At 38.6% G+C, this 17,880-nt stretch overlaps 1 protein-coding gene across 3 annotated transcripts; it reads right to left on the reverse strand.

The window, feature by feature from the left end:
* Nucleotides 1–1,256: 1,256 nt before the first annotated feature.
* Nucleotides 1,257–17,763, reverse strand: LOC127453614 (terminal nucleotidyltransferase 4A-like). Of its 3 annotated transcripts, none has more exons than XM_051720119.1 (13): nucleotides 16,971–17,763; nucleotides 16,548–16,671; nucleotides 14,858–14,904; nucleotides 14,640–14,760; nucleotides 13,613–13,720; nucleotides 13,239–13,367; nucleotides 10,205–10,418; nucleotides 9,024–9,150; nucleotides 7,357–7,460; nucleotides 7,078–7,241; nucleotides 6,754–6,882; nucleotides 6,464–6,580; nucleotides 1,257–2,847 (listed from the first exon to the last, which is right to left on the reverse strand). In XM_051720119.1, exons 1-13 carry the CDS (start codon nucleotides 17,606–17,608, stop codon nucleotides 2,689–2,691), a joined length of 2,181 nt encoding a protein of 726 aa, XP_051576079.1. In that variant the 5' UTR covers nucleotides 17,609–17,763; the 3' UTR covers nucleotides 1,257–2,688. The 3 variants fall into 3 exon arrangements, with proteins under 3 accessions (XP_051576079.1, XP_051576081.1, XP_051576080.1); XM_051720121.1 differs by having other exon boundaries at nucleotides 2,716–2,847; nucleotides 6,759–6,882; XM_051720120.1 differs by having other exon boundaries at nucleotides 2,716–2,847; nucleotides 6,744–6,882.
* Nucleotides 17,764–17,880: the final 117 nt, after the last annotated feature.

Raw genomic sequence — 17,880 nt, forward strand, 5'->3', positions numbered from 1 at the left:
ATCCCGGTGCCGTTATACTAAATATCAGCATTCTTGAAATGCCACGTTCAATCAGATTAAAGGACCAGAATTATCTGTTGTAAAATTAGCAATAAGGATCAACTGACTGTATATTATCCCTTACATATCACATTCACAGAAAACAACCATTTCCAGCAATGTACACCCCTGGAAGAGTCAAGTTTTATGGATTCACAGGACTAAGATATGTTTTAACCATTAATATAGATGTAAACTGAACTACTGTTTAAACAGGACTTTGTTTTTTAAAGATGTACATGTTAATTACAGCTAATGCTAGACTCACAATCGATGTTTAAGTCAGAGGTAACCACACTGTGACACTAACAGCCTGCTTGTACACTTTGGATAGACTGATGACTATCAGACATTCAATTGGATTACTTTGTGTAATGCAGGCCAAGATTTGCATTGCAATGTCAATGTCTCAATTAGGAGGCTCACTACAGCTTTTAGTAATATTACAAAATCAGGGCCTTTCCAGCACAAGACTCAAATAGGTAGACGAATGCAAATGAGGATGGACGTGTAATCTTTTAAACCTCTTTAGGTAATTTAAAATGAACCCAATCTGTAATGTGGGCCAAATTAAAAGGAAATAAGAGTGGCTTGTGGACACACTGATGACAGAAAACCTTTAAAGTGTTAGACATCCTTAACAGTGGTCACAATGGAGTCAAGAGGAGCTTAAAGCGGTGTGATGCAAGAGTGCCTCCGTGTGGATCTCAGGCAATGTGCATGAAGCGAATTGCTAAAAGGGGACATGGAGGAATCTAATTTTCCTTGATCATTTGAAAAATGAGCTTAATGAACTATGAAAACATACTGTAACTTTCAGAACTCAAAACCTCCTACCCAGCCAAAAAGCAGCTCTTTCTAAACTTACCCATCATTGAGATGAATACGTCAAAGACACGACGGCCCACATTTACACAAATAACGCTGTTGGGCGACCAGAAATTTGACCCGCCCAGTCACGTTGAGGCAATAAGAATAGATGCTACCATTATTAAAAACCTGAAGAACTAAAGTAAATGTTGGAAAGTTCATTAAACTGTGACAATGACAATTGTCATTACAGTCTGATCTTAATTTGTGGCACATTTCATTGCATATTATTTTGTGATGTTCTGTGAGCTTCCAAAACTGTACTGAGAAAAAGTAACTATTCATTTCAGTTTCAGAGTTCCAGTACAACAGAATTAGGAAACCCATACCAAATAAAAGGCTACGGTTTAAAATGTTTATTTAAAAAAATAATTTGAGTACAAAACATACATAAAAATGTAAACTGAAAAACAAGTCTTAAATTTAAGACATTATACATTACATTCAACCAGGACCTGCATGCAGGTTTGAAGACTGCATTTGGTCTGTATATATAGTTTAGTGTTTGACAGCTAAAGTTAAAAAACTGCATTGCCACAAAACTCACCCTCTCTCAAGACCCTTCAAAGTGATAAAAAGTGGACAACACACAGATCAAGATCTCCATCTGGTGGCAGAACATAAGTCCAAAAAGGCAACATTAGTCTGTTACATGCATTTAAGGGTGGGGAAAACACCCCAAAGGAAGGAAATATGGAACTGGTTAGGAGGGCATGCACTGCTATAAGTAGTACGGACATAAGTGATCCCTTGTGTAAACAAAATTTAAAAGAATACTGATCGGTTAACCAAAGTCAGCACATTCATTTCATCCTCAAATATGTAAAAAAGGGATAGCTCATCCAAAAAAAAAAAAAAACATTTACTCACCCTCATGTTCTTCAAAATCAATGACTCGTTTTTTTTCCAGTGTAACACAAAATGAGACATTAGGCAGAATATAAGCCTCAGTCACCATTCACTTTCATTGCATGATTTTTCCATACAATGGAAGTGTTGAATGTTCTTTAGTGTTCCATGCAAGCTGGTCATATGGGTTTTAAACAAAACAAAAGTTGAGTAAATTATAAATCATTTACATTTTGGGTGAACTATCCTTTTAATGCATTAAAATAAATACATGTAAGACTTAAGCATTAAACGTATGGCAGTATACAAGTCTGAGAGAGAGGAGATGATTTTGGTAGAAAGCAATTATTAGCTGGCACAAAAACTGAAGTGCATGTCTGAAAGGCCAGCAGATGGGCAAGTAGTACATTCAAGATTTTAGCATGCACAAAACCACAATCCCAACAATAAAACTGGTTGTGACAGGGATTTGAACATGATAAAATTCTTTGTACATCCAAAGCGAGCCACAGTGGATGTCATCTTACATTTAAACCTAAAAAAAACTTAAGATTAACTTAAAATTGAACTAAAAACAAATAAAAACACCCATATTGCACAAAGATGGTACTTAATGTAAAGATTTACAGTACAAAAACAAGCACAGCCTAGCAGTACTGCCAAACTGACTTCGGTTATCAAAAACATTCCCAAAAAAGAGAAGCAAAAAGGAATCGGACAATGTCACACAAACAGAAATGTCATGACAGAACAGAGATGAAAATGTAAAATGAAAACGGGTAAGTCCAAATGTGTAGTCACAGGTAGAGCTGGACTGGAAGAAACACTCAATAGTGCAGTAGAGCCATGACGTGTAACATGGCGAGGTGCCCATCTTAAGTGGAAGTGCTACCTTTGAAACCAAAGGAATGCCCAGCAGAGTGGGTGGCACTATCTGCTGAGGCTTATGAGAGCAGTGTCCCTCCTCTGACGTTGCCAGCTGCTACGACCATACTGAGGCTGATGTCCTCTGAGGCCAGGCATGTCATTGCGCTCAAAACCATTGGAGTGTTGAGCCCCTTTTACAATGAACCTTTGGCCATTCTGAAACTAAAAGAAATTGAGAAAATGAAGAAAGGTCCATTTTAATAAAAATAGCCTGAACAGCCGCGTCAGCAAATTTAAATATGGATAAAGATGCATTTCAATTGTTTGAGGGTCACAATCCGATATAACCTCGATTATATCGATTCGATACAACAACACTTATGACTAAGTATGACAGAACATTTTTTGTTTATTTTTTAGAAAAATGATTGAGCATTTAATACACAGTACAAATGCTAAGTTCAAATAAGAGTTTTGCATATACCTCTCTTTAATAAAACAAAATAAAAAAACGAATAAACCTTCAAAAAGTTATGTTCAGGCTGATCAGGTACAGGACAAGCAATTTAACTGAACATTAATCACATTTTACCTCGTGTTAAAATGACAATTCTACATTCTATCAATAATACTGTCATGAAAATACATATTATGATATGCACTTTCACCATTTGAAGTGATGTGTAAGATTTAAATGTATTTACATTGAGCTTACATTCATTTGAATAACAAGCAGGGGTTCTGTTAACCGAAAATATTCTGCCATTTACTGATTTTTTTTATTTATTTTTTTTTAACATTGATGGATAATTCCAAATGCTGCCTGTCATTTTGACAAAAAAAAAAAACAATTTCCTTGTGCATCAGTTTTGACTTTACTCTCTCTCTCTCACTCTCCCGCTGTGTGTGTGTGTGTGTGTCCCTTGTTTATCCCTGGTATCAAAGACTTGTTTTGGGTGATCCGATCAGAAGTGGGAAGGTGCCATCACCTGGTAATACGAGTCTCTTCCACTTGTGTTCGAGTGGAGGGTCTCAAATTTCATGACTGCATACATTAATCATTACGTCAGTGCATGATAAAAAGCCCGAAAAAGCAAATAAACCCATCCAACTGCCAATTTTCATGCATTTACTCCAAGTTTAAAGCAGACATCTCAGTTATTTTAGTGGAGTACTGAATGAGAAGAGTGTTTGTCATCTGTGCCACTTTGTTGATATCATGCACACTGAAAAAGTTCCATGAACATGTATGCATGCGCTTTTTCAAATTTTCCAATAGGATGGTTTATTTCCTTTTAAAGCAGTAAGTAACAAGCATAAAATAAAAATCTTTGAGTGCAGCGTTTGCTTGACAGGTAGAACTTTCACCATAGAACTCCTTGGATTCACCACACTCGCTCGGGGAGTCAACATATTATACACCGATCAGCCACAACATTAAAACCACCTGCCTAATATGGTGTAGGTCCCCCTCGTGCTGCCAAAACAGCACTAACCTGCATCTCAGAATACCATTCCGAGATGCTATTCTGCACACTACAATTGTACAGAGTAGTTACCGGAGTTACCGTAGACTTTGTCAGTTTGAACCAGTCTGGTCATTCTCTGTTGACCTCTCTCATCAACAAGGCATTTCCGTCCACAGAACTGCCGCTCACTGGATATTTTTGGTTTTTGCCACCATTCAGAGTAAATTCTAGAGACTGTTGTGTGTGAAAATCCCAGGAGATCAGCAGTTACAGAAACACTCAAACCAGCCCGTCTGGAACCAACAAACATCCATGTGATTATCTAATTAGCTAATCGTGTGGCAGCAGTGCAGTGCAAAAATCATGCAGATATGGATCAGGAGCTTCAGTTAATGTTCACATCAACTATCAGAATGGGGAAAAAAATGTAATCTCAGTGATTCGGACCGTGGCATGATTGTTGGTGCCAGATGGGCTGGTTTGAGTATTTCTGTAACTGCTGATAACCGTACTACACCATTATAATGGATGCTATGCCCCTGAATGTAGCCCATTACTTAGTAAATGAAAACAAGTATGATGGATAAAAATAAACCATGATGGAAATTTTAATAACGCAGTCCGTCAGTGACAAATAAAGATTTTTTCTAGCACACCCTCCAATAACAAGCTCTAAAATTATACAGTCTCTAAGAGTTCAAGCGTCTTTCTGCTCCGTGCACATTAATGTGAAAAGAGTGGCACGGTTTCTTTACCACATCTCTGCTATGTGATTAAAATTAATGTTTTTTTCTTTTTTTTAATCAAAGACTGACTGTAAAGAAGAGAAAGGATATTAAAAGACACATTATTCCATGAAAGTGGAGTGCGTAGATCTCATCTTTGATGGACACACATTACATGGAAAAAACTGTCAGTTTTAATCAAGCACTTTAACAAAACAAGACAATTTTCCAGGTATTTCAGTAATTACATTTCTAAAAGCTAAATGAAAGCACTTCAAGCACCTTGTGTGAACCCTGTTAGTGTAGAAAAGAGAGAGAGATTTTGATGTTTGACGAGTCATTTCATTTACGATCACAGACAGAAAACGGTGTTGCAAATTCCAAAACATAGAATTATGCCTCAATATGGTTAGTGGTATTTCAAAATTTGATGTCTCATCCCAATACTATACCAGTTACGAATGTCATCTACAAAGAATCAAGTTTACATACTTGAAGATATCAAAGTGTGTGCAATTTCAGATTAGGGTTAGGTTCAGGCTTAAACAGTCAGGGTCACACAGTCTTGGGTACGAGCTGGGTTCGGGCTTCAACTTAACGCAGATCTCAAATTCCAATTTTCTTCCAGTTTCAAGTAATAAAGCAAACACTCAATTGGTAGTCCCTGTTTCAAGCATTTCTTCCTTTTATTTTGCCCAACCAAAATAAAAATTTTGGGATTCTCTTTCAGGTAACAGAAGAATGTGTGAGTGGGGCTTGCCCATGCAAAACTTGCCACATCAATGCAAGGGTGTTGGTGTGCAGTTGCAAAAGGTGTTATGAGTGGTTTTTAAGAGTGTTCCTATGCAACTGTCAGGGTGTTGTGGGTAGTTGCTACAGCATTACAAGGAGGTTGCAAGGCATTTTCTTACTGTTCCAAGTCAAAGAGCCCAAAATGGCTCGATCCCCTCCTTTAATGCAAGTCTATGGGAACCTCAAATTTTACGCAAGGAATAATTGACAGACCGCTAAATAATTGAAAAATAACGCACACCCCAAGGTGGTAATATGGTCCCAACACGCAGCAGTCATTACACCTCGGGTGTGCATTATTTTTCGGTAATTCAATGGTCCATCGTATCACATGCCACACCTTAAAACATTGTTCAGGGTTTTATCTCAAGACATTTTCTGGTTTGTCCCCAAAACCCTCATGTGAGCGGAACCATGTTTGTGTGTATGCATGCGTGCGTGTCTGTTTGTGAGAGCAAACGAGCGGGAGAGCGCAAGTGTGCTTTCCACAGATTTTAAAAGTGGTTTCAGATTATACAGAAACTGTTGTATTTTAACTGAAGTAAATTTAGGATATTATAGACAATGTTTATCATTCTTATCTGATTTACTCATCAATTAAAACAGACATTGACTGTGTTGTAGCCTGTACGGCTCTTTGAAATAACTGAAATAATTTGGTGAAGTGATATGGAACGGTTACTCGGTCAAGACCTGGAACTACTTCATAGCCATGTGTTTACTGAAAAAATAATAGCACACTTTAGAACATCTATCAACCAATCAGAATCAATCATTCAACAGACCCGTGGTATAATTGAAAATAAACATTAACAGTGATATGAGCAGATTAATACTACACTAGTCTCTTACATTAGCATGGTGACTGGGGCTGGGTATTGAGCTGGAATAGACCGGGGGAGAGATGTGGACCACTCCATTCACATAAGTTGACCCATCCATACACGGTTTGCAGAGTAGCGGGTGTGACTAAAGCAGGAAGGGTGCAAAACAGGACAAGAAAATGTTACTATGAAAGTAAAAGCCACCAACAGACTATGAAAGTTAGGCCTCAGACCACACTTCGTCTCCACTCAGAAATTAACAAACAATACCAATGCAGGTTGTTTAACAGTGTATTACAGCAGCTCACCCAGCCTTACCTGACCTCTGGAAAGCAGGAATGCTCCAGATGTGTTTGTCTTCCTCTGTGGATTCTGACTGGCATCAATCACACAGGACACTGGGAAGATCTCTTGAAGAACAGAAGCTCTGCTTGGCGGGTCAGAATCCTAATGAGATTGAAGCAGAAAATTACAAATCAACTGGGAGATGTAAAATGTAGCGTATTGCAAAGCCAACTTCATGACAGCAAACCTTCCATGTTTTGCATTGCACTTAAAAAAAAAAAAAAGTTTTGCACAGACTGACTGAAGTGTTAAATGATTAGGGTCAAGAAACCAGTAGAAACTACACCATGAACTTACAATATCACTACCAGAGACTGAGGACACAGAGGAAGATGAAGAGGACGAAGAGTGATGTTTAAGGCTGGACAGGGACACAGGTGAGCCTGCACTGTGAGGTGATGAGGAGTCTCTCTGCTTCTCACTCAAGTTCTGCTCCTCTGAGTCTTCTCCAGCATTCTGGACTAAAATTGTTAAAACACTGTACTTTCATCCTCTAAACACTGAACAGTTAAAAAAAGCACTTGATGAACAGAACTCAATTTAACTAAGGGATATCTTGTGATTCAAATGTCTTACCTTTTCTGTCCATCTTGGCATTGTGTCTGTTTTCCCACTGGTGAATGATCCACTCCCTATAGTTAATCACTTCTTGGGTCACTTTAATGATGCGCCCCAATGTGCTAAAGATTAAATTCAGAAAATCATGATTTTTCTAACAAAAAGTCTAGATGTATGCATTAGTGGCAGCATGTTAAGATCCAAAAGACGCATTTGAAAATGAAACAAAATGAATAAACACAGTATATTCAAAATCTCACACAATCAAGACTTTCGAACATAATTTACACTTACACTGGAGGCCAAAAGTTTGGAATAATGTACAGATTTTGCTCTTATGGAAAGAAATTGGTACTTTTATTCACCAAAGTGGCATTCAACTGATCACAATGTATATTCAGGACATTAATAGCGTAAAAAAATTACTATTACAATTTGAAAAAAAAATTTTCAGAACTTCTTAAACTACTTCAAACGGTTCTCATCAAAAAAATCCTCCACGTGCAGCAATGACAGCTTTGCAGATCCTTGGCATTCTAGCTGTCAGTTTGTCCAGATACTCAGGTGACATTTCACCCCACACTTCCTGTTGCACTTGCCATAGATGTGGCGGTCTTGTCGGGCACTTCTCACGCACCTTACAGTCTAGCTGATCCCAAAAAAGCTCAATGGGGTTAAGATCCATAACACTCTTTTCCAATTATCTGTTGTCCAATGTCTGTGTTTCTTTGCCACTCTAACCTTTTCTTTTTGTTTTTCCGTTTCAAAAGTGGCTTTTTCTTTGCAATTCTTCCCATAAGGCCTGCACCCCTGAGTCTTCTCTTTACTGTTGTACATGAAACTGGTGTTGAGCGGGTAGAATTCAATGAAGCTGTCAGCTGAGGACATGAGAGGCATCTATTTCTACTCTGCTCTGTCTACTCTGATGTACTTATCCTCTTGTTTAGTTGTACATCTGGCCTTCCACATCTCTTTCTGTCCTTATTAGAGCCAGTTGTCCTTTGTCTTTGAAGACTGTAGTGTACACCTTTGTATGAAATCTTCAGTTTTTTGGCAATTATAAACATTGTATAGCCTTCATTCCTCAAAACAATGATTGACTGATGAGTTTCCAGTGAAAGCTGTTTCTTTTTTGCCATTTTTGACCTAATATTGACCTTAAGACATGCCAGTCTATTGCATACTGTGGCAACTCAAAAACAAAGACAATGTTAAGCTTCATTTAATGAACCAAATATCTTTCAACTGTGTCTGATATAATTGCTGCTGGAAATGGGGCCTGTCTAGATTTGATAAAAAAATGACTTTTTTCAAATAGTGATGATGCTGTTTTTTTACATCAGTAATGTCCTGACTATACTTTGTGATCAGCTGAATGCCACTTTGGTGAATTAAAGTACCAATTTCCTTCCGAAACAGCAAAATCTGTACATTATTCCAAACAACGCCAGTGTACATTTATGCATTTGGCAGATGCTTTTATCCAAAGCGACTTATAATGCACTTATTACAGGGACAATCCCCCTGGAGGAAACTGGAGTTAAATGCTTGCTCAAGGACACAATGTTGATGGCTGTGGGGATCAAACCGGCAACCTTCTGCATACCAGTTCTGTGCTTTAGCCCACTACACCACCACCACTCCACATCATTGCCATCAGTTATGGATTCTTGATTGGGACTAACCTCTCCATGTTTCTGTTATGGTAGGAGCGTGATAGTGGAGATACAGCGTGACTCAAGATGAGATATGCGTAGTTGAACACCTCCTTTACCTGCATGGCACCATAAGAGCTCCGGCCAACATCATTTCCTAACATACAGAGACACTTTCACAATAGAAACACAGGCACAATCCAATGCCTTTTTGTATGATTTTTAAAGTGGTGTGCATTTTTTTATGTTAAAATACTTTCTAGTTTCTTTCTCCTCCAGCTTAATATATAGTACTTAATAGACAACTATAAGAAAGCCATTTGATTTCCCAGAAAAATTTTACACTTTAGCGCTATCAAAACATAGCTTTACTGTAAGATGGACTGGTCCGAATGCTCAAACAAACATTGCCAATATTGGTAATAACCAATATATAACCAATGGTGCCAGTTACGAACGAGACTGTTTGACCAATGGAAGGCAAGGGAGTGTTTATGAAACCAGTCTGTAATTACTTTTGCATTTTCGTTTAGTAATGTTAGTGGTACAGAAATTACATCAACTTCAACTTTCACGTTTGAAAGACTAAGACACTGTATACATTAACACCAACCTTTTTAAACCATGAAACGGTAGGTTAACAATGTTTTGCCATTATGTTTCTTCAGTTGTGCTGTTCCGTAATGTACTCTGAGCTACTTCCAAGCACTAGGGATGGCTATTTTGAATAATTTTGTAGTCGAGTATTCAAATTCTAAATTTCAAGTAATCGATTCCTTGTTTTGTGTGTTAAAGTTCAACCCTCAACTTTTGAACCTGTTTTGCTTATGAAAAAATTAGCACTATGCATAAAGAACAAGATCTAGAACATTAGCACATTATCACATTTTGAAACATTCACTTTAATTAATGGCAGAATTTTCTTTTTGGGAGAACCAACGATTTACGCGAGAGCAATTTTTCAATGTGCCCATGGCAGGCAAAGGTACAAAGGAAAATCAAATTGCAATATTCAAGTAGTGTTTTTACCAGTCGAATATTTAAAGCTGAACGAGTACTCGATTAATTACTTATGCACATCTCTACTTGATGCTTCAAAAGATCAACTTCAACACAGATTCTGCTGCTACTAACAATCTTCTCAATATACTAAAAACTTAAAGACAGACAATAAATCTTGTCTCGTCGGTCTGTGGTGGTGTGTCTCATACCAGGTAAGTTTGGGTCCTCAATACACAGCATTGAGGGTCTGTATCCATTCTCCATGACCTTCACGATCTCCTCTTTATCCAGGTATGCTCCTCCATCCTTCACACGGATGCCCGTTTTCAGATAATTAAAATGCCTCCCATACAACTCGAAGAACTCTATGAGCAGGATGCCAATGTTAATATTGGAGGCTTTGCAGTCTATTCTGGGATGAAGCTGCAAAGAACACCAGAAGACATGGTGTGGCTTTTTTTTTTTTTTTTTACACTGTGTATATTTGATCAATCATGCATTTCAAGAATTCTCAGGGATGACAAATAAAATGCTCCTTTATTATCATTATACTATTATTAGCAACAGAGATAAAACCTATCCGAAAATGTGATGCATTAAAAAAATAAAAATAAATGAAAACTAGGGACGGGTATGTGTACTCGAGTACTCTGAAGTGACAGCGATGCTCGATCGAGAAAACAATGAGAGATAAGGATCATGTGTGACACAACTTCTAAATTCGAAATTCAGTAACAACCGGCCATAAACGTGTCAAAGACGGGCCTTATTGTTCATTTTGAGATTATGTAATGACTTTTGGCGGTACCTTGCACTCTGAATCACAGTAACAAGCTCCAACATTCTTTCCGGGTTAGAGACAGCGCTCAACAATCTTGAGAAGTGCTTACACTTCATTTCAAACACCTAGATGGAGCACAGCTGAATGGAACAGAATGTGGCGAATTAAAAACGCAATGATTATGGCCAGGGCCGGATTTAGGGGGTTAGGAGCGCCTGGCCTGGATTTGTTGGGGTTCTACCTACACCCAGGTTTGGGAAGTAACGGAGTACATGTAACGGGATTACGTATTTAAAATACAAAATATAAGTAACTGTATTCCACTACAGTTACAATTTAAATAATTGGTATTTAGAATACAGTTACATTCAAGAAGTATTTTGATTACTGAAGAGATTACTTTGCATTTTATTGTCATTTGTTTCATTTAATATTGAGTCCTTTCAGATGGAAAAATGTGCACATATAAATGATGTGATCCAAAGTGCATTTGAACACCGGGTCAACTTTCTTATGGTGTGTTACATTCATACGAGCAGACAGAGAAGTACATTTGAAGTAAGTTTGGAGCAGAAGAAATAGAAATAAACCTTGTGTAAATTGTCAGCTTTACGCTAAGCTAAAATGCTATTTCTAGCCATTTTACATGCACGTTACCAGGCACGATCATATTTTTATATCAAGAAAATTAACGTTGGATCATAAAGACCTTTGATATTAGGGCAAAAATCATATTCTTGATATTTTTACAGGAAAACAATACAAAAATTATCTAAAAATCCTTAGATAAATTTGATTGATCTTGTTTTAGAAACAACACTGCATAAGATATTTAGGTTTTTCAGAGAATGTATTTTTAACATGTGTATTTTGTCTTACTGTACTGGCAGAGTTTTTATAGTCAAAACAAGTGAAAAAAAAAAAATCTACCATTGCTGAAGAAGTAATCCAAAGTATTTAGAATACGTTACTGACCTTGAGTAATCTAACGGAATAAGTTACAAATTACATTTTACAGCATGTATTCTGTAATCTATAGTGGAATACATTTCAAAAGTAACCCTCCCAACCCTGCCTACACCATAAAATACTGTGCCATCATTTCAGAAAGAAAAATTAAAAAGGTATTTGAGAGAACCAAGTAGCACTGAATGGTTCCGACTCTAACTACAAACACAGAGTGGTGTCGATTTCCCTTCCCCACTCAAAGTATTCCGTAACTCACCAAAGCAGAGTTTTGAAAGCACTAAGTAGTACGTTAGTTGCATGCAAGTAGCAGCTTCCTAATCTCAGTAGGAAGTAAAAACGTTTGTAAATTAACGAGAGAACCTTGGACCCTTTCGTAAATCCATTGTGCAATTATCTTTTTTTTTTCTCTTTTTTAAGGCATTTAAAACGGTCTCTGCGTATGCGACGTGATAAGCTTATAAATTATTTGACAGATAGGCCTAGCCTATTTTTGTTTATGAAATTCATTAATATTCAATAACTTTCAGCACCTGAAAGTTGAAGATAACATACAATTTCCATGTTTGGCAGTGTTTCCACACCTTTTAAGACGCACAGCTTCCGTATCAAAGAACTTGTATGAAGAACAAATAACAAACGATCTATGTGCTGGTTTGGGAAATAACCTACAATGGTATGACATTAAAAGAGTTTGGCTGCAGAGTTATACCCAGACCATGATGGAAATGTTACAACTCTTTATTAGCTATTTTTAACGCAATACCATCCCCCATGTCATTTACCCCCACCCCCCATTTCATTTTATACATTTTAATTTAAAAAGGTCAATATATAGGGAACATTTTCCTTTAAATCAGCTGATAAAATTGGACAAACACAAAAATATATCTAGCGCAGCAGCCGCAGTCAGCACTGACTGGTGAACTTTTCCCTTCATAAGAGCGCATGGGAAATGACAGAAATCAACTGCAGAGAAGGATATAGCTGCAAGCAGAGCTCCAAAAAGAGGCGAGAGCTCTAAACTGCCAACAAAGTTATGGGGAGCCCTTAACCTAACCCTTTCACTAACCCTAACTGTGAGTGGAAGTGACGCCCCTCTCTTGGAGTTGGCGCAACCCTGTTAGGTGACATACGTTATGCTCGTGATAGAGCGATATCTGAGCGGTCTTTCAGCGAGAGAAAATGGTCTGACGCTCTATAAGAAAAACCTCTTCTCCCTCTGGCAAAATCATGCTCCCACTCTGGACTTCTCACATACACCGTTTGTTTACTTTTTGTAACAAACAGACTACATTAGAACAACCTACAATAATGAATATGCAAGACACTGGAACAACAGCAAGACGCAATGCAGCAGTCAAAGATGTCTGCCTGGCATATACAGTCCCCCCCCAGTAATTACTCAAGTAGACAAAATGACCAAAATGCCCATCCCTAATGAAAGGTGAATGATGTCAGAACAACATAATGAGAAACTCTTTATGATGTCTAACCTGCAGGAAGCTGATGCCCATTAAAATAAGGCTGTAGGAACTGATGCCGCCTGAAAACACCTCGTTCAGATCTCTTTGGAGCAGGAACTGCTTCAGTACAAAGATCAGGTATGGCAGCACAGAGTATTTCTGCATGCAAACATAAAAAAATAAAATAAAAACAAAAAGTACAATCAGAAATACTCAAAATGATCAGATGTAACCAGAAATAGGATAAATATCAGTAAGTGATAAAGGTTATATCCAAGTGTGTAACTACCTGCTTTAAGATCTTTCTAGAATACTAGATACTACAGACTATTAACTACAGGTTCTCAAGTTCTAGACCTCAATAAGGCTCAATGAGCTGTTCAAATGAATGAGAAACATCTTACCTTAAGATGGTCCTTTATAAAACGAACTGCTTTGACACCAGTTTCAACATTAAAGCTGATGTCCACCTTCACATCTGTCTCTCTGTCAGTCAGTTTAATTATTGGTACCTGCACAAAAAAGGCTTCGATTACTAGATTGATTCATCTGTAAGCAGAATATTATTACTTTTAGAATTATTACCATTATTATTATTAAATTTTCAATAACCATGACCAGTGCACTTTATTCAGTGTCTGCTGTTCTTTCCTCCTCAATAGCGGCCCTGATTACACACTTTGAAGTGCTCTGCAATTGTTACGTATACGGAAATCTACACCCGTAGAGCTCCACAGAATTCGAATATCCATCATTTACAATGCCACACACCCTTTTTCCTTATAACTGCATTTTTAAAGAGTCCTGAAGAACTAACGAAAAGAGTCAAATGTGTGCAACTTGCGCTACTTAATTCTATTACTTTTTCGGCACCAAAAATGTAGCAGGAAACTTCTATAAAAAAGGCAGAGACTGGGGGGCAGTAATACGGACCTGGGTAACTCCGTGGTAAAATACGCTGGCTACCACCCCTGGAGTTCGCTAGTTCGAATCCCAGGGCGTGCTGAGTGACTCCAGCCAGGTCTCCTAAGCAACCAAATTGGCCCGGTTGCTAGGGAGGGTAGAGTCACATGGGGTAACCTCCTTGTGGTCGCTATAATGTGGTTCGTTCTCAGTGGGGCGTGTGGCGAGTTGAGTGTGGTTGCCGCGGTGGATGGCGTGAAGCCTCCACACGCGCCATGTCTCCGTGGCAACGTGCTCAACAAGCCACGTGATAAGATGCGCGGGTTGATGGGCTCAGACATGGAGGCAACTGGGATTCGTCCTCCGCCACCCGGACTGAGGCGAACCACTACGTGACCATGAGGACTTAAAAGCACATTGGGAATTGGGCATTCCAAATTGGGAGGAAAAAAAAAAAAAAAAAAAAAAAAAGCAGAGACTATGGCCAAGAAGCGTTCACTAAACAACACAATGCTGATAATGACTAACCGTAGCTTTGTCAAGTAGTTTAATGGAGAAGGGCTCAGCCATGTTCTTCTGCCTGAGTGCCTGGTCCAGCTGCTGTAGAGGTGGCTGTTCCCATTTTCCAAACACCACCAGGTCAATATCGCTTAAAATAAATAAATATAAGAACAATAATCACATTAATAACTATAAATGTACAATATATCTTTTCATAAGTTCATGTGGACAATCAGGTACAATACCTGGTAGGAAGATAAAGTCCTGTACTGAAGCTACCAAAGATTTGAACCTGAAAATGAGAAATGACACTTTAAAGTCAGCAGGAAATCAAAATTGACCCCATTTATTCTATTAATGCATGTAGCTGGTCTTATTGTGAAAGATTCATCCATTTCAATTTGCTATTTAAAGGTGCACTCAGTAATTTCTTCATTAAAAAAAAAAAAAAAAAAAAAAGTTTACCTCCTAAAGACATGAATTGTAATTTTGCAATATATGTAGGAAATCATGAACACTCGCATTAAAATGAAGTCATATCAGTAACCTTATAAAAGCTGTTTTATTCTACAGAGAGGATCCACACATGGGGGCTGCCATGTTAGAATCACATGACCAGCCAGATACTACTCGCTTATTCTCAGTAAACGTCCTGTAATTTGACACTTTCACTCATTGATTCAAGTAATCATGGCTGACTGTGAATACTACATTTCTACAATGGCATCTGAAACTGAAAACTATTGATTTTAAATGATGCTGCATCCAAGCCGCTAGGTGTCAATGTAAGTCCAAGATGACACAAAGACAAAAGTTAAGATTAAGCGAGTAGTATTCAGCAGGTCATGTGATTCTAACATGGCAGCCCCCATGTGCAGACCCTCTCCATGTAGAATAAAACAGTTTTTATAAGGTTACTGATATGATGGGAGTCTTCATTTTAATGCGAGTGCTCATGAATTCATGTCTTTAGGAGTTAAACTTTTTTAATGAGCAAATAATAACGAATGCACCATTAAGTTTAGTCCATTTATGCACTTCTGCCGTTATAGCCAAAGCACTGCATGAACAATATAATGAAATACTCTGATTAATGTCCGGTATTTGTGGGGTGTTGAGGAGAGATTAAAGTATTTTGCGGATTCTGTCCGACAATGCTTACATACATAGTTGTGTTTGAAAAGGTTAAACTGCTCGATATCCTGAACTAGGTGTGTGCCCGCAATATTTTCCTGCAGCTCTGCGCTACATTCAGTCAGAACTCACTTAAAGCGATTTTTATTGGAAAATCTGTTGGGACATCCCTACAGCACAGATTGTGTTCCCTTAAAAAGTGCCCTGCAAATGCATGATCAGATGCACTGATTGGTTGTAGGGGAGGATGCATTCTCATTCTAGAAAGCATTTCATTGGACAAGGTTTATCAACCTGTGTGACATTCTCGGAACTGCACCCAAGAATTTCACACACTATTGCACTTGTGTGACAATAAAAGTGATTTGATTTGATTTGACAACATGGAGTCTTTTTAGCCAGAAGAGAGAGACTCCAGGTTTAAAATGCTTATATCTTCTAAACGTTGACACAAATAGTTTTCAGAAGTACACTAGCATATAAATGAACGTAACGCTAATAGATATGGACTAAAAGAAAGACTTTCAAAGAGAGTCTTTAAGGTCAAAATGTCCTACTTCAAAAAACAGACTGAGGTTGAATGCCAAACACGACACTGGAGGTAACTGTACATCAGATTTATATCGGCTTTGCGAAGACACATTTGTGTAGTCGAGTGCAAATTGCAAATCGTACTGCAATCCAAACATTCAAGATGCATGAAGCGACCAAATGTAAATTGGCCCAGAGGAAAGGGTCAATTTTGAAAATTTTAGAAACATAATACAGACACTTACAAACAGTAACCTGAGAATCTCTCACCTTTGCTGTAGGCCACAGGTCTTTGATCACAGCTTCAATACGATTGACCACATCTCTCCTCATTGCCTCCTCCTCTGGACGTGGAGACATGAAATGATAAAAGTCCACAATCTCCTCATGGAGGCTGGAGAGGACAAACATCACAGTCTTTTAAAACATGAAAATATGTGCGGAGTTCAAAGCAATGCAAAAAAAGCAATGTAATGGTGCAAAACTGGGTTTCTGGTTTAAATCACAAGACAGACACTATAGTCTATACTGTACTTTATAACTAACTGTAACCAAGTATCCAGTCCGATAACCCCACTTTCTCCACCCCACAAAAGCTACGATTTCTGCCTAGCTTTTAAACAAACATTGAATAACACAACAAGATATTAAGTGAAACGTTATCCAGACCAGAAGTAATGGAGATGCCCTTACCCATTAATACCTGGACTGTATCTTCTGGTTGCCCAAGGTGTTCCACATAAATAACTGCCACTGGAGTGGGACAGAAAGTAATTTATTCCGTATGTGCTCGCTTTATTGTCATGTCTCTTTCGTCCTGGATGGTGTTTGTGATGGTTTTCTATCATTATTTGCGTCTGTCGGCGCTGATAATGTTGTTGTTGTAAACAGTTATTGACATTGTGCATGTGTTCAGTGAAGTTAAAGTGAAGTCTGGCTGGAATACTGCTCGTACTGTCACCGGAGCCAGAAGAAGAGTCTGATGTTGGACTGTCGCTCTCGGAATCTCCTGAAGATATCGGTGATAACGAGTCACAACCATTGAGTTCGACAGGAGTGACACACGGAGGTGGAGGACCAGGACAGCCGTTTGGGGGTCTCAGGGCACCACCATCATTATAAAGTTGACCGGTGCAGCTGCTAACCGGATTTCCAGGTGTGGTGTTGGGAACCAGCGTTAACGGTCTCACAAAACCGGCCGCCAGCGCAGAGGTGTTCCCCTGCAGAGGGTGACGGTGGTTTCGTCTCTGCGAGGTTTCCCACACGCGCATCCATAAAGCGTTGGCAGGTCCTTTCTGTTCGGGCTGAATCCAAGCCACCCGAGGATCCATTCAAGTTTACAACCACAAATCTCACAAACACGCTCTCGCCAGAGGACAAACAGGCGTCCTCAAGGGTTAAAAGACTTACGTGAACGTTTCAGGTGTCGAGTCGATGTTTGAACTGAACAGACCCTCTGAAGCGAGCCGCTGTGTGAACTGTTCAATCCAGACTAGAGCATTCCAATATGGCGCACAGGGAATTTCGCCTGGAGTACGCATGTCTCAGGGAATTTAAACTCGAAGAGTAACACACCCCTTCTAGTTCCCCACCCACTTATCCA

This window comes from Myxocyprinus asiaticus, chromosome 16 (genome assembly GCF_019703515.2).
Source record: "Myxocyprinus asiaticus isolate MX2 ecotype Aquarium Trade chromosome 16, UBuf_Myxa_2, whole genome shotgun sequence".
NCBI lineage: Eukaryota > Metazoa > Chordata > Actinopteri > Cypriniformes > Catostomidae > Myxocyprinus > Myxocyprinus asiaticus.